This window comes from Pezoporus occidentalis, unplaced genomic scaffold, assembly GCF_034315485.1.
Source record: "Pezoporus occidentalis ecotype Australia unplaced genomic scaffold, CSIRO_AGI_Poc_V1 ctg118, whole genome shotgun sequence".
NCBI lineage: Eukaryota > Metazoa > Chordata > Aves > Psittaciformes > Psittacidae > Pezoporus > Pezoporus occidentalis.
Genome location: NW_026912972.1, coordinates 2,569,161 through 2,587,264, shown reverse-complemented (window position 1 = coordinate 2,587,264; position 18,104 = coordinate 2,569,161). Strand labels below are relative to the sequence as shown.

The following is an 18,104-nucleotide window of genomic DNA, read 5'->3' as shown; positions in this document are numbered from 1 at the left end:
AAGAAAAGCTAGAAGAGGGAGGAGCTCACTCCTGGATTTGGCTAAGTATGTGCTACCTTGCACATACACACTGCAAAGCCACTGCAATACCTTTGCTGAGCTTTAAGTAAAGCCACTAAACTTGACACCAGATCCTCACAGTTTCATGCCATTTTGAGCCCTAGATGTCAGCAGCCCCACATTGCCAGCTGGTCCCTTCACCCCACCAGTGCTCACAGCTCACACCACTGCTGTGGGTGGGCAGAGAGCACCCACCACCCATGAGGCAGCTGAAGAAGGCATCATGCTCAGTAGCCTGCCTGTTCCTAGGGAGTGCTGATAGGTTACATCCCGCGTAACACAAGACTCTAATTATCTTACAAAAGCACCTAATTCCTTGTCAGCTGTAGCCTGTCAGAAGGAAATAAGAAAATCAATAAATTCAGAAGACTGTAGAGAAAAAGAGGGAAAAGAAAGAAAAAAACACACTGAAATGAACACTTTTTTCACTCATCAAAACTGAAGAAGATTACTACTGGAGTACCAAGCCTACTACCTAGTCAAGACCAGAACTTGGCCTGGGCTGTACAACCCAACTCTGTATTTCTTTTCCAAGCAGGCGGGGAGGTGGGTTATATTTTTTCAGCAGTGCTGTTGCTATGAACTGTGCCATTTCTTCCCGACTGGAATGCTGATTGCATTTTGCTTGAAGTATAGTGTAGCTCAATACAGATCTGTCTGCCAAAGTTGGATGTTTTGAAATGCCACCCATTCCTGACCTGTGTGATTGAAATGGAAGGATTACTGTGTTCAGATGTTTAAGCATGTGGCTAGAGAAATCCCTGCGCTGCTAAAGCTCTCGATTCACTGAAGTCAGGCAAAGCTACTCGCTCCATTACTGGAAGGCTTCAGTATTACTGGATTTATCTTGATTGCCCAAATTTCTAAAGAGCTAAAGGGTGTTTCACACCTCCAGAACATGGAGGATTTTTTTCTTCATAATTGAAAAATGTACAGATAGAGAGAACTGCTGCAGAGAGGCAGAAACTGCCAAGAATGAATGGCATTATTATTTTACATGCCGTTATCAGGTGACACTGGTAACATAAGTGGATGTATTTTATAATGACATTTAAACTAACATTTGTCACTGTTAAAAGCTGAATTCCACATCACACCAGATCCCTTAATTAAAGTAGGCAAGCATTATTGGCTCTGTTGTAGAACTGGTGATTCACAACAGAAAGCAGCAGAGGCGTAGGTTCCCACAGGGCTATGAAGGATTTCCTATATCTACTCTAAACCCCAGTGCTTCCTCCCAGTCCAGTACCCTTCTTTACCCAGCAGCCACATAACTATGACCCTGAAAGCTCAGAACAACGTGCTTCTGTTTGCAGAGACCACAGTTAGACAGGAGCGATCTGCTGTGTCCATCTTGCTGGGCTATTTAGCCTTAGCACAGTACTCAAGTGGTGCAGTTAACACTGTTTCTAACACAAGCTAGGCTTGATGTTAGCTCTAGGATCCCTATACAGAGCTCTGCTGCGTGGTGTAGACATGCCCTGAGTCAGCTGTCATTAGCTGGTTACCAATCCTGACAGAGAACCCTGAACACAACATCTGTAAAGGGCTTAAGTGGGAGTTAGGCACTAGTTAACTTATAAATTAAAACATGAATTAAATTATCCACTGAAGAAAGTAAAGGGCAATTTAAATTTCAGTTCATTATGAAGTCAAAGCAAGGAAGCTAATTTACACCAGCTAAGGATTTGGCTTAGTTTCTCCTCCATGTGATTTTAAGCCCTGTTCTGTTGCAGGAGAGGATATGCAACATGAAGTTATCCTGCTGCATGACACTGGAGACTTACATCAAACATTCTACATAGTACTTTCAATAACCTGTTTCAGACCTTTTGCAATCCACTATATACATTGCATAGTTTATGTGAAAATACTCGGGGGCAAGGGGATACCAACAAACAACTTTATGTGGGATCCTTTGAATTTCCAGTTAAACACATTTACAAATATATCATTATTATGAGCAGCTTTTTTGTTTAATTCCTTGTCATCATCATTCCAAAGAAGGCTGCCCATTTCTAACACAAGAGAAAGAACTGAAAATAGTAAAATGCTCTGAGATTAGGAAAACTGAGTATAAACTGTTGATCACTAAGTTGCAAAGAATTGCAGACATTAGTTATACCATTTAGCATGACAAAAGCATAAAATAAATCCTTCAGAGAGACTGGGTAAAATTCTTAATGTGATGTAAAAAACAATGTCCCACTCTTGTTACTGAACACAATAAACTCATAGTATTAATCTCATAGGTCTCAAAATCAGTATTTATTTCTGGCTGCATACAATATACCTATTTGCCCTATTTGCCTTGAAAACACCTGCGAGCAACTTTCTGCTAGCTGGAGGCAGTTGCTCCTCAGGTTTCAGGTCCCTTATCTGGGATTCCGCAGGGCCAAGTCTGCAGAGGTAAGCTGAGGAGTGCCTGGCAGTGTTCCCAGGCACTGATGCCAACTGGCAGACAGCAGCCTGAATCCATGCTAGTAACTGTCCCTGTGCTCAGCACAGGGTGGCTGTATACCAGCTGCCAGCAGAGATCAGCCTCTGTACTGTCCTGGCTGTCAGATTATGCCTGCAATTGTCCGAGGGGAGCAGGAGCTGGAATAGGGCAATACTGTTTTCCAGGACATAGTCTCACTGTCCTGGGGGAGAGGAAACAGCCATGCTCATTTCATTTAAGAGCACGGGGGCAGCCACATCCCTGACCTTTCTCTCCATAGAGACAAGGTGAGCAAGGGGAACCCGTGGCACTGTGCCCCCGCATTCTATGCCACCACACGGGTGAGCCCTCCTTTCCCAAGGGAAGCACAGCCATGCTGGAGGTATTCCTTCCTTTTCCTCTACCCACTGGCCAGTCAGCAAAGCTGTGCTGGGATACAAATGCCCTGTGGTCAGTGCAGCTCTGAGGATACAGGAAAAGGAGCACTCCTGGGTAGTTACAGAGCTACCGCAGCTTCCTCTCCAGGGCAGTCAACAGCAGCAGCCCTGCACGCAGAGGGGACCAGGGGGATGCTTTACAGAAATCTCTCATTCCTGCATGTATCCTAGCAACACCTCTCCGAGGTTAGAGATACAATGGCTTTGCCACCTGTTGCATAGGAAGCCTGAGGCAAGTTACATATTGCTTTCTTCCCAGCTCGTCCCACTAGTATGAAGCCACGGCAATAAAGGAACACACCACAATGGGCACAGGCTGGCCTCCTCTGCTGGGTGCCACACACAGGTATTCACAGCTCTGAAAATACGTCAGCAATGTGCATGTGGGCCAAGGAAAGGTTTTGCTGACACAGACTGAGGGCTTTCTGATCAAGGCAATAAAAAGGGGGTGTCCTTAATCCCTGCTTAATTTGCAATCACACAGTGCTGAAGGAGGTCAGGTCCTGAGCAGGTATCTAAATAAGATCTCCAAAAGGGTTGTAGGTGCAAAAAGAGCACAGTGAACAAAACTGAAAGAAAATTCAACCCCTCCTATGCCCTCCCCTTCAGCTTCATTGTGCTGCAATGTAATTACGATGAATGATACACCACCACAAAAACCCAAAACAAGAGACTGGCTGAGGGGTTGAAAAGGTCACCTTTTCCATACAAGATGACGTTCTTCTCCCATCACCCCTTAAGAGTTTTTATTTCCTGAAGGCGGGGACAGGATATTGAAAATGTTCTAGAAATGATCACAGAACTTAAAAATTCTGTTTTATGGGAGAACTAAAAAAATTGAATCACAATTCTAAAAAATAAAACACAAGACAAACATCTGTAGGAGGGGAAATAGACAATGGATCACCTTTTACACCCAGTGAAGATGGTCCTTTTTCTATCATTCTCCTCCCCATAAAATTTGATTTCTTTTCTTTGGCTTTCACTGAACAAATCCCTTCAGCTACAATATTCACTTGCGACTTGAACCTCATTTTATCTTAATATACCATTTATTTACATTCCTGCAAAACAAGCAAATAAGAAACTATGGATTTTTTTTTCTGGGTTCTTTTTGTGCTACTGAACTAATCACTGCTGAGTCAATTTTATTCTAATATAGTAAAGGAATTCAAGGGTTGCACAGGCACACACAAGGGGAGCCTCTGTCCTCAAGGCCAATAGGGAAGATGAGGTTATCACTGCTCAGTCAAAGATACATCATTTGCTGTAGACCTCTCTCATTCATCTTCACTCAGAGGAAAATATGGGATACTTCATAAGTGGTTTTGGCACTTGTGAGTTATCCCTCTTTCCTCACTCATGAAGATAAATGTCATAATGAAATGCAGCCATCAGGTATTCTCTGTATTTGGAGTACTCAAACTGTGAACAACGATTATACCTTTTCATTGGATAAGTTAAGGTTGACTGCCTGGCTACCTGGGGAAGACAGGAATGATTTGCACTAGTTCACAGGCAATGAATGGAAGAAGGTGGCATACCCTCTCCCTCAGCATCAGTTATTCTGCTAAACCCAGGCTGAACAATACGTTCAGCATGTCAAACCTGCCTTTTCACTTTAAGGCTACTTGGCAGCTGAATCTGCAAGCTGAGATAAGTCCAGCTGAGATGGCAGCAGCCACTTCATTAGCTCAATGTCTGTCTGGTTTTGACGCTTTTGTGGAAACATTAACTGCATTTCTCTAACAAGGGGGAAAAGTAGCTTTTTCAGGTGAGATTTATTGCAAGTGTCATGAGTTTTAGGATGTGGTCCTAGCCTGCACTACACAAACAAAAACTCCCCTTCAGGTTGACAGATATCAGGAGTGAGAACTGAATCACGTTTCCTGGGTGAGATAAGACTTAATGCCTTCATAGCTGTCACTTCTTTTTATAGTGTATGGGAGGAAATTCAAGCATTCAAAGTTACATTTAAATATGAAAACATGACAGACATATCTGGCAATAAAACACAGCTGGTAACAACACAGCGTAAATAATGCAATGGTACCGCACAGGAGGCCGAAACCCTGTCTCTGGCTAAGTCTGAGAATAACCTGCAGGTGACAGCAGCTTCCTCATTTATTTAACAGAGGGAGTAGAGTTTGTATTTGTATACTGCACAGTACTGGGCAGAAATACCCTCAGGAACCCATCGTCCAGCACTGCACAAACACGAACACAACTTCCCAAATGTCTGTGAACAAGGCAAAAGTGCTAGAAAGACAGTTCTTCGCACACAAGGCAAGAATTAGGTTCATATTTTACTTAAGTGCAAGACATGCACCATTCAGCATCCCATCTCTTGAAATCTGCAGCGGACTTGAGGGATGCAAACTCAGAGGGGCTGCTTCATCTTAAATTTAATAACAAACCACTGGTTGTGTATGATGTAAATATGGAGCAGTTGGTAGACACAGGATAGGTTCAGACACAGCTGGTTTATCACAGCCGCACCACGCACAAGATCACTGACTCCCATGTCCACCAGTCATTTTTATGCAGCTACTAATGCTAAAGATGTGTAAGGAAAATAAATTAAGTATTAGTATGCTCCAGGGAGAGCATCTGCAACAACAAGCAGGTTGGGGGTTAAAATAGCCAGGTGCATCCTAACCAGTATACAAAATAGTCAAAGAACAGCTGCTGATGAGACTCGGGAGGCCCTGCACATGCTATCTAGAAAATATTGAGTATTTTGAAGCACACACTGGCTCATTTTCAGCACCCAGAAGCTATTTTAAGTGCTCAGTGGAGACAAGCTAGTGTTATTAGGGCAATTCTCTTTGAAGAGACAACAATACATTTGGAGCCAAATAATCCCATCAGAGGCCTTTGTAAACACCTAAATCAGATGAAGTGGCTGTGATGATCTCATGTTGGGGAAGATTCAGCAGCTGAGCCAAGGCAGGTTTTCTCACGACACTTGGAAAGAAAGTCAAGCTATTTGCTGGGCAGTTTTGGCACCATGCCTATCACATACAAGCACCTTCTAGAGGGAATCTCTGGAGTATGAGGAACTGCCTAGCTGCCTCAATGAGAAAAACCTTGAACAAAAGACTACAAAATAAAGGTTTTTACCTTACTGAGCAGCAAAGCCATAGCTAAACAAGCACTGAAAGTACAACCCTTGCCTCCTGGCAAAAACAACAGCCTTAGACCCAAGAGGAAAGGGTTCCAGTCTTTCTCTGGCCTTGGCTTCACGTCACCTCTCTGTCTCAGTGTCACCCAGTCTAGTGACCTTTACAAAGCATTTTGAGACCCACAGTCAAGAAAAAGTATATGAAGAAAGAGATAATACTACTATTACCTGATGGTATAGCTCTGTATTATGTGAAGGCATAGTCACAATGAACACCCTAAATCAGAAAGATGGGAAGAAATACAGAAACAGAAGCAGAGGAAATTGGCTTACGAAAGTGACAGAGAGAAGAGGATAGCAAGGATTTTCAGATCTTGGAAATCACTCTGCTATCAGCATGATGGTCTCAGTTAAGGAAGTTGTTAAAAGCATGACCAGAAAAGCGAACATGATCAGAAAGAGTCAGCCAAAACTGTTTTAGTTTGTAAAGTGTTTCAAGCCTCCTTTCCCCTCCTCTTTTTGAAAGCTTTGCTGCACAGCCTGGTGAGGGAACTGGAAGTACTTGCGTGCTGCTCTGAATATTGCAACACAAAAAAAGCAAAGGGTGAAGGGTGCCTAAATATAGTTCAGAAGGCTCCCATCTCTTTGTACTCTGGTGCGAACATCACATCCAGCTCAGGTCACTGACTTTGAGTCAGCTTTTAGCCACTAGCAGAAGTAAGGCTATTCCACAATCACCAAATCTTAGGGTACAAATTATCATAACTGATGAGGAACCAGGTATAAATAAAATACTTTTAGTGAACTCCCTAAAAAGAGTTTGCAAATGTCTGCACTTTATTAAGTTACAGTCCAGTGATATTTAGCCAATTTTTAATGACCTAAACCACTGACTGCAAATTCTCAGCTGTGAGAAATGAAATGATCTATCCCACATCATGATCCAGCCCTGAGTTTGCAGATGAACATAAACCGATGAACTTGGCTTACATTTTTGTCTTAAGAAAAAGAAGCATTTTCCCCACATATATAATGCACTATTTTTGCTTAGAAAAAGAGTTCTCTACCACATTTTTCCTGTCCCCCCTCACCCTCCAGTGCAGCCACAAAGGAGACACAGCAGCAACAGCAGAGGCAGAGGGGATACTAAAGCTAAGCTAAGTTGGCAGAGAACATGTAACCTGAAGCAGCACACGTGCAATAACCAAGGATCACAAGGAAACCAACATGCTTATGATATCAAAACTAAGGAAAAAAATCATCTACTCTTTCAACAACTATTTCTGTTTCAAATTCACAGCTCGGCATGACTTCCACACACAGCCTTTGATCAGCAATGGCTGTGTATAGTTGTGAACCAAAATAAGAATGAAGTACCAACAAACCTCTTGAGCAACCAACAGCTGCCAGCCGCTCATGGTGCACAATGCAAGAGACTGAGAACTTTGGGGCAAAAATTCAACAAGGTCACTTGGGTTCTTGCAACTAATCCATCACATTTGCAAGTTTCACTTACCCGTCAAGTTCTTCAGCCCAAGTTCCCTGAGTCCAAAGTTACCATCCTTTCTGTAGTTCAGAAATATTGCCAAGGCATAGCGCTCTTCATAGAGTTTGGTCCCACGAACGATGCGCAGGTTCTCCAGAGGCAAGTATTCAAACTGATTCAAAGCCACCAAAACATAGCCCGTGACTTCTCGGATAGACTGAAATACAAGAATGAAACAAGCACATTAGAAATGGTCCATTTTGAGTTGTTCTCATTTTCTCATTCAGTGGATGGTTTAGTATGATATGCTGGTCCCCAATGAAAGAAAAAGAACACAAAAAAACCCAAACACCAGAAACCTTTGGAAACAGATTCTATTTCAGCTTATTGATTTTAAGCACTTTCTTCTTTTTCAGTGTAACTGAGTTTTTAGAGATACTTGTTTGAAAAGTAGAAAATAAAGGGATTCTTTCCAGTTTTCTTAAACTGTAGCAAAAATTCACATTAAAGCATTAAAGCTGCATGAAAGGATGACTTTGTACAACTCAAAGCAGAGAGCAGGTTAAAGGCCCCTACAGTACATGAGCAGAATCCAGTGGGGCAATGGCACAGTTCAGGTAAGATTGCCTGCAAGTAACTTTCTGTTGCACTGGGTATTTCAGGGTGAGACAGAAGGGACATAACATGGGGTAAGAGAGACCTCTGGAAAAGCTCATCACTGAACAGGAATGGATGGTAAACATGGGGGACAGGTTTGGAAGAGTAAATAAAGACAAGGCACATACGTATTAACACACACTTTTGTACTTCTAAATGAAATCAATCACTGAACATTTGCAAAGATTCAGCTTCTGGTTTCCTTTGCAAGTGCTACAACCATATGTGCTATTATAACCCAGACTTTGATCAAAACCACTGTCAAAACCTTTAGCAAAATGATTGGTGCATCTTTGGGTTGTCTAAAATCTTTGTTTGCTTTAAATGAACTATTCAGCCACCCTCCTGACTGACTGCCTGGGTTGTAAAGGGGAAAACCACCCCACAATCCAAAAACTAGAGATATTTTTTCAAAGTACAAAAGCTTAACAGAACTAAGAGGGGTTTAGAAAGAAAAAAAAACTAAATTAAAGTATGTTCTTTTAGAAAATAATGTTCATTTTAAGGAATTTAAATAATTGGCCTAGAAATCTGCAAACACCTTTCAACATCCACATAGAGCCCCACCATCCTCAATGGGACTTCATACAGGCTGAGGAATGCTCCTGCTCCCAGAAACTGATCCTCCATGTTGGAAAGAGTGTTTCAAATACAGTTTTCAAACCTCACCTAACTGCATGCCTGCAACAGCCTGCAACCACTGTGTACACGCATGTTTATGTGCGTACTGGCATACAGTAGGCAGAAATTGACCTAAGTTGTGTGCTTACATGGATGCATGTGCTTTTCTCTTCCCTTTGGCAATGTCACTACCTAAAACAAAACATAGAGAAATTCTGCTTAGAGTAATGGGCACTGGCTACAGGTAACGTGATGGGGATACCAGTAAATATTGTAATAAACAGGGGAACACAAGCAGGCATCAAATTCAATGTGTTGTGTATATATCATTGCTAAAGAAAAGCAACATGGATTTGCAGCACAAAGGAGAAGCTTCTGCCTTGCTGGTTCAGTGCAGTTGCCATGATTTCATGTGTAAACGTGCAAGTGCCTTTTAATTAGGTTTATAAAAGTTCATCAGATTATTAAGAAGTGTGGCAGTATATATAAGGAAGGGTTTATATGCCACAAAGTCTACGCATGACTTGTCCTTCTGAAGTCAAACATCTGTACTCAGCTGAACCTGCTGAAAAAGCTCTGGAGCTGTTTCAAGACTTGCTTGGCATCTAAACAGAGCACAGGACTTTGATGAGAACCCAGCTAGGTTGAGAAGTACGGTTCAGTAGCTCAATATTAACTGTATACCCTGGGACACTGATTCCACTATAATTAGAAGCTTCCCAGCACTTTCATGGTAGTTCTCTGCTTTCAGATCTTTCATCTTAGCCAGTTTAGTCAGGAATTTGGTTTTCATTGTACACAAGAGTTTCCTTAGGCTGCCTTTTGCAGCCTCTCTTCAGAACTGAGGGACTATTAAAACTGTATTCATGGATTCAATCTCTCCACTGGTATTCCAGGGACACTGTGATTGCTCTAATTAATTTAAAAGGATGTTTAACTTGGAATTGAATTGAAAAAAAACAACCCTAAAAGCAGCTCCAAAACTGCATCTGACCAAGTCCTCCCTGCCAATTTTTGTCACTTATAAAGCACGTTTTCTATTTTTAGGGTATGTCTCATTCACTGCTGAATGGCAAGTTCACCTGAAACAGCCCTAATTCAGCATGGCACATACACACACTCAGCAGCAAATCTTCATTCCAAAGTTTAAAAAGAGGAGAAAAGGACAGTCTTCTTGCTGATAATTGTGAACTACTCTTGAAGCCCTGTACTTTGGTTTGTTGCTTTGTCAGACTGCAATGACAACTTATGGCAAGTTTTTTAACAAGCAAGAGGGTCCTTTCCAGTCCCATGCCTTTCATTGTCTCGCAATGCCTATTTATTTACAGGAGAAACTGCCACATTAATCCTTGCAAAAAAGAATTAGGAAAATAAACCAAAGGGTTTCTAGTTTACTAGAACACAGCAGCCTGACTGACCCAGTCTAGTGGTATCTTATATTAATTTGGGGTTATTTTAATTTTTCATTCAACTATGACTGAAAAAGGCAGAGCATTCACATGCTTTTGCAGGATGGTGTGTTTTCTGACCGGTCCAGCTTGAAAACTCATACAGGGAGCCCAGCAGGCAGCTCAGGTTTTGGCCACTCCTGGCTAGCACTGTCACTTTACCAGTTACTGCAAGTTTTGACATGATGCTTACTGAACATGGACACCTGCCCACTTGGAGCTCACTCCAAGCCCTGCTGGAGTCACTGCAAAGATGCCTCTTGGCTCCCATGCAGACTCACAAATCCTCACCAGACGGGATCAGCCAGCTTGATCTCCTCCTCTGCAACTCATGCTACGGTTAGGCATGATTTGAACGTCTCATTCTGTGAATACACAGCTTTCCTGTTCAGGTACCCTGAACTCAGGTATCCTAATACTCTATTTGAGCTGATTTTGCTACAGCATTTATCTGTGTTCCCCCAAGGAGGTGGAGCGACTCATAGCAGTGGCAGTTTGAGTGTCACCTCCTAGTTTGATTCTCCTGCTAGGGCTGGAGGTCCTTGCAAAAACGTATTTCTCATGAGTCCCTCAGGAAAATAAAAAGGGGAGACAATGATGTAAATAATGGCATTTTGTTCTCCAAACCTACAACTGGAATGAAAGACGTAGATTAATAGGAAACAGACTTAAATCTAAAAGCTTCTGATGAGGAAAACCAAATGAACTCTGGCAATCTCTGTTCTAGATTATTGACCACCATTATCCACCAGGACTCCTCCCAAACCCCATTACAGCATTATTTTGACTGAATTCCTGGCCAGGATGGTCTGGCTTTTCCTTGTCACCTTTCCATCTCCTGAGACATGATCTGTTATGCGAACAACTCACCCACTGGGGCAGCAACAGGCTCATGCTCACATAGCACTGCTGCTGCCTCAGTAAACACATTTTGGCTCCCCGAAGCTGCTCACATCCAGCAGCAGGAATGAGCACATAGATTTCCATGATGAAAAAGTGAAACTCACAGGCTCCTGTTGGGAAGGGACAATGGACACTGTTCCTCAAGCCCTCCAAGCACATGCCTAGCCATTCAAAAGCTGATGAGGAGACACCTCTGAGGATATAAGAGCCAAAGGTGTCTGCTCCTCTGACCAGGCCTGTTAGGTATCAGATCCTGAAGTAATAAAAGGCATGCTTCTGGCAGGAAATAAAAAGAGTGTATGTGTAAGGGGGGAAAGTATTAATCCTTCACAAGCCTAAAGCCTCACGAGCTGCTTTAAAACCACACCAAGCCATAGGATTCAAGCCTGACATATTTACCGGTGATCTCCACCTACATTTTTGGACAGGAGATGAGTACTCGTGCTCCACAGCCTGCTGTCCCTGAGGCTCAGCTCTGCCCTACACCCCAAAAGCAGGCGCAGGACCCTCTAAACCAGTCTCCCAACAGCCCCAAACACAGGCAGTTTCTGGTTTTACACCTAAAGCTGCGTTACCTTTGCCGACATGGACCCAGCCAAGGCCTCCGTGCGCCTCCAGGCGCTGCGCTGCCCTGCCCCGCCCCGGTGGCTGCTGAGCCTCAGGGCGCACAAGAAGGCGGCCACCGCTCCCCTCATCCACCTCAGCGGGCAGAGGAACGGGCCCGACCTGACACCAGAACCAAAGGGTTCTTGTCAGAGGTTCTTTTCAGGTGACAAGCTGTAAGAACGAGCTCCAAGCAACCCATGCCCTTAATCAGAACTAGCATTGGCTCAGCACGGGTAAAGCATTTTAAGCTCGCAACAGCAAAGTCAGAATTATGCTGTCAGCTGGGAGTAAAAGGCAAGATTGTTCCTTGCCATCTTTTATCACCCTTCTTCTCAAGTCAAACGAATCTGAGTGTAACGAAGCAAAGTAACAGTGAGAACTTCGTCGTTCTGCCCAGAACAACAGATCAATGAGCGATTAAGGAAGCTGATGTTTCTCATAAACACTACCAAGTCTTCTTAACATCTATCAAGGAAGGTTAGGCTGTGGCTAAAGCACCAAAGAGAGCTGTATTGCGGGGGAGTTTATTTCAGCTGCAGACACAGTATTCATCCAGTCGCTGACCCCTGAGCTGGTAAAGCCCTTGCTGACCTCATCTGACCAGATATAAGTCCTTGGCATGGGAGCTTAAGAAATAGCAACCTGCTGCAGGCCCAGCTCATGTTTCTGGGACCCCCAAAAATTAATTATCTTTTAGGTTATTTTTTCCCTTTTCCATAAAAGCTAAGTACATTTTAAGCCTGCTTTGATGTCACTTTGAAAGTGCCAATAAACACGAGCATGCAAGAGAAGGATCAGCTGATGAATGAGTGTGTTTAATTCACGAACATTAAAAGACAAAGAATGCATATTCAGCATATTCACTTGAGAGACAAAGAAAAAAAGCCTGTGCTTCTCCAGCACTTGTTTGCAATGACACAGAGGCGCTTTACTTGTTTGCAATGACACAGAGGTGCTTTACTTGTTTGCAATGACACAGAAGTGCTCTGGTTCCCAGGGGAAACCAGGGTGCTGCTCCTCAGGGAATAAAGAGAGGCAGCTACTTGGAAAAGTCTAGGGAGGCACAGGGGTTTCCATAAGGGAAGGGGTTCCTTCTCCTTCCACCACACAAGGAAGGAAACAGAAAAGACAACTTTAAATCAGGTATATGTAGGGAACAGGCCAAGTGGACACTTTCCATCTCATCTGTTGCAAATACAGTAATATCTGTTTTCACGGGATATCCATTTCACGAGGCAGCAGCAAAGCTCCTCACACGGCTCAGCTGCCAGCAGACAAGAGACATCTCCTGACTCTGATCCAAGGAGCTAGGCCAACCCTTCAGTGTGAACTGTGCGCTTTGTTGCATTATATCAAATCCTAAAAAGTCTAATTTCTAGTGGTACAAAGAGGAGGATGTTTCCTATGTGCATTATCCTTTTCTTCCTCACTCAGCAGAGGTTAACATCCTGCAGCAAAGCTGTGAAGAAAATAACAAATGTGAATAGTCACCACCACATCATCTCCTTCAGAAGCTTCTCGTGCCTCAAGTTGCCTTGAACAGAGCATTACACATTTTGCTTTGTGATCAATTAAAAGCCCACATTTTTATCTGGTTAGAACTGTGCAACATCCAACTGGACAAATTTCCTTCCTCTTGTTATGATAAGGATAAAAAACCACAGCCAGGACAGCACTTGCTCAACTTTAAAGTTCTCAAAGCAGTCACAATGCCCACCTTCACAAAATGCAGCCGGGCATGTTTGTGAGTGTGCTGCTAACCTAACTCACCATCAATTCATTCTCATTATTTGTTCATACATTTTCACCCATGCAATGCAATACATCTGTCACTGTCATAACTAAAACATTAGAGTTTACTGAAGAGCCACAAAGTGGCCTCTAAGCAACTACAGCACTTGCACTTTCCCTAAGGGAAATGCTAATACCCAAAATGTGGGTATAGCAAGCCTATTGCAATTTATGAAGCTCGATGAGCTGTTCCACACATTGCTCATCGATGGCTATGAATTTTTGATCAACAGAGAAACTGAGATTTTCTAAGGAGTTCAGGAGATGTATTGATGGGATTCAGGCACACAGCTGTGGGCAGCTTCTGCCAAAGGCCCATCTATAACTATGAGAAATATGTAGTACAAACTGACATTTCTCATGTCTAAGAGGACAGTCCATTTAGAGACAACATCATAGCTAACACAGAGCATGCACATAAGGAATTTTTTCCAGGACAAGCCCATGCCTTGTCTCCTTCCACACTGTGCATCCTTCAGTTACTTTAACACATTTGAAATTGAGATGTTAAGCCATTCTGAGCACCAGGATTTTTTTCAGTTGCACTGTACAAGCTGCAATAAAAACCCCTCAAGTTTAAGAACACTGGTTAGTATCAGAACATAGATTGTGAGAAACGTTTTTCTGGTGCCTGACCTAGAAGCAAGCGGTGCATCATAACTAGAGTTGCCTTGGGAGCCGCAGATAATTCGTTGTCCAAAACACTGAAGTTGCAGCTTAGATTCAAATTTGTTAGCAAAAAAAAAGGAGGAACTTGTGGCAATCTTTCTTTCAGTCTGCTTTAAGATGTATTAAAGGCAGAAGGATGGACTTAGATATGATTATGTTGAGAGCTACACTTGAGGAGCCTTGCACTGCTGCATGACTGCAGAATCGAACTGGAAGTCAGTTATTTAAGACAGCTGGTACAAACATTAAATCATACTCTTGTCCTCACACACATCTAAGTCTTCTTTGGTAACATGCTTACAAAACATTAATAATATCCTCAGCAGCAGATGGATGTATTGAGCATAGCATTCGATTTCCTCCATTTTCAAGGAGCAGTTAAATGCATCTTTTGTTAAAGTCGTTGGAAATCTGTAAGTGAAGATTTTGCTACATCATTTATAGAACCCACCATGGGAGTTGTTGAACTAAAGCTTTTTGTTCTGAATGGCTGGTCTTCACATTTCATTACTCCAGGAGTGGGACTTTTCACAGGAGAATTAGCTGTGTAGTTATTCATTTTTCGAGTTTGATGTAGGAATCACAGTGTTGCATACATGAGACTGAGCTAACACACCTTACAGAAGGGCCTAGGGAGGGCTTGGAGGCAAAACAAATACCAGTCTAGAATCTATTAAACTGCAGATGAATGCTGAAATCTGACATATGGAAAGGAAGCCCCATAAATAATTTGTAAGTGATGGTCATAGGCAAAGCCATGGGGAGTCTTTGAAATGTGTATCTTATCTCATTTTGCAAAGTATTGCTGGGAAACCATTGTGGGACATGAAAAATAAAATTATTATAGACAAAATAACAGAATAATTTGGGAATGGGAACATTAAATAGAAATAACTGGGTAAAAGACAGGACCAAAATAAACCAAAATCTTTTGCTTTCAAATTCTGAAATAGAGTTTCTGAGGATGTAGCCAAGAATTCCTCCTGTTGACTGAGTTAGACTTAAGCTCAGGTGACAGCTAGCACCATGTGTCTATGCCTCCTTTTCAGTTAAAAATATCATCTGATTAGAGCAACTGATCAGGGTGCATCAATATCTGAGAGTCTTTCCACTGTTTTCTGTCTGAAACAAATCCTCTGTGTATCTGCTTAGAAGCGTCTGACTTTCAGGTACGCAGGCTCCAAGAAGGCACACAATAAATCCTAAACTGTTCATGTTGAGCATCATTATCACCTAGACAAAGTCTCTACTCTGTAACAACCCAATCTTCACAGCTAACATCTTTCCATTCTAAGGAAAGCCATGGATGACTACTTAGTTAGCAAGTCAGTAAGAATTTTGACATTAAGCTATAAGACCTGATTGGCCTTCAACATATTTGCAGAGTGGTTTCCAGGAGAGTTTATTGTATCATCTCCCAAGGGAAAACTTCAGTCATAAATTAGATTGGAAAGACTAAAATGAGAGCATTATGCTGTTACAAAAGGCTTTGCTATTTGGGCTGTTTAGTAGTAGCTACATTTTGCAGAAACTCAAAGCACATCAGCTTATAACTGCCCAGTTACAGAATTTCCAGCTGGAGAGATTGATGCTTTTTGCTTTCTCTCCTTTTGGGAGCTTAAATCAAGTAAACCATGGTTTCTTTCCAGGCAACATAAAATTGCACAAACTGCTACTTCATAAACCAAATAATAGCAACGCTCTGGGAGGATTTTAGGAAAGTAATAACCATGGGAAAACACATCCCCTTTTATCAATCTCCCTCAGACAGCCATAGCCTATAAGAAGCTGTGAGCACATTCAAGGGTCTTGAGATGTCTTATCAAACCAATGTCTGTAACTCCTTCAGAGAGGCAGCATGGGCCAGCAGCGGGAGCACTGCACTGGGATGGCTGCACCCACCATCAGCTTTGACATTTCTGTACTTAGACGGTATAGTCCTCAGAGTAGAGGTGCTTTCCCAAGAAGACAAGGAGCCTTGACCCTGGTTGGTATGTTCACTGTACAATGCTTCACAACCGTATTTACCCATCCTGAGATATCAGTGGACAGAAAGAAGTTGGTGCATTCATTTTGGCAAAACAAAATATCATCTACAAAATAAGAAAAAAATCCAATCAGTTCCTCATTGTTCCTATCTGTGATATTCTAAATCACCATGACGTTTTTTGCTAGTGTCTAAGCTGAACCAAGTCTTTGGAGGCTGCTTATTTGGTTCTCCAAATCATGAAAATGGTTGGAGAATGGCAGGCAGCCCATCCATGCCAAAGTCTCCTTCCCACAGTAAGAATATGGAAGATGAAGAGGAGGAGATGGAGGAGCAGCAGCAGGACCGGTGGTCATAGTCTCACATCTCAGAAGAATACATGGCTTCTCCAGCTTTCATGCACCCAAAGGGATCAAGTGGATCAAGTTTTATGCAGGGAAGAAAAATGAGAGGTGAAAAAGGATGTCTTTCCCACAATGGTTATAAAAGGTCAAGTGTCTGGTCAGAAGTCAAATGGAAGAATACACATGACAAATACAGTGCAGGCTGTAAAAGGATGTCCAGAATTACACACCATGGTAAGCAAGCTGCCTGCAAAGATTGTAGGAATGTTTTGCTTAACAGTAGAAGGAGATTTTATGTGTTCGTTTCATAGAGGATGAGTAACAGGCATTGTACATTAGACATTCTGATTTCCTTTTCCTAGTACACAGCCAGGTTAGTTGGTGTGAATTACGGGGAAGTCTATAGTTAGCCAAATTAATGTATTCATTAAAATTTCTCCCCCAGCTACTATGGCAGCAATGGGAGGCCCTGGCTGGGATGACTCCCACTCCTCAGAGCAATGCAGAATGAATTAAACATCCCAGAGATCTGATACAGAGGTGGAACTGAACAGTAGGACTTCTCTAATCTTGCATTCAAACTGCAGGTGAAAGTGTCAGGCCACTCCTGAAAGCAAAAGGCTGTTTCTATTTCCAGATGCAGGAAGTGACTAAATGTGTTAACCTTGCCAAATTTCAGCTAAACCTCAGTCTGGGCTTTTGGTTATTTGCAAGATGCTAATAGCTGGCTGTCCAATCCTGGAAAAGCAGATCTCTTATTTCTGAAGAGCACTGCTTTCCTTTCCCAAGAAAACATACCTTCTGTTTGCTTCACATGTGCAACAACCACTCTTTAATGGGTATTCTCAATGCATTTCCTGGGAGGAACAGCTTTTATTGGCACTCCAGGGCATTTCTGCACACATAAATTACTGAATATTGGGAGAGCTGGTGACTGTCTGGTTTCATTGAAGAGGAGAATCTTCATCCAAATAAATACCGGATTTTAGCAACTCTTATTTCTAGCTGAGTTTATACAAATACATCATCTGAGCTCAGCATCACACCTACCTATTGAAACTATTTTAGCCTTTGTAAGTCTAATCTCTTCAAGAATAGAAACTCTGGAGAGATTCATTAATTGCTGGCTTTTGATTAGGTTTATTTTCACTAAGATAAAAAGTGAAGAGGCTTCTTGTTGGTTTTAAAGCTGTGGTTTTGGTTTGTTTATCTAGGAGCTGGAGAATAGCTCTGTTATTCAGGCTTTAATAGATTGTTGAAGTCTCCTTGAAGGAGAGATCCATAATTTATAAGACGGGAGCTATTAGTAAATGCATCTGATTTTCAAATTCAGAGGTATTCTTTAGGAAAGGCATGTAAACTCCAGATTTAGAGATTATGCAGGCTGCCACCAACCAGGAAAACAACCTCTAATCCTCAGTGACTGAACTAACCATGAGATAAGATTTTTCTCTGCATTAATTCCACTACTTTTCTTTAAGGGGGTATGTAAAAAACCTTCTCCCACTCATTCCATTTTCTGTGTGCTTCC

The 18,104-nt window shown here is 42.3% G+C and overlaps 1 protein-coding gene across 7 annotated transcripts in view; it reads right to left on the bottom strand.

The window, feature by feature from the left end:
- Positions 1 to 18,104, bottom strand: part of ERBB4 (erb-b2 receptor tyrosine kinase 4) — a 604,652-nt gene that overhangs the window by 279,915 nt on the left and 306,633 nt on the right. For all 7 annotated transcript variants that reach the window (XM_062602108.1, XM_062602146.1, XM_062602123.1 and 4 more), the window contains exon 3: positions 7,578 to 7,764. In XM_062602108.1, the coding sequence (XP_062458092.1) occupies positions 7,578 to 7,764 (187 nt within the window). The remainder of the gene's footprint in view (positions 1 to 7,577; positions 7,765 to 18,104) is intronic.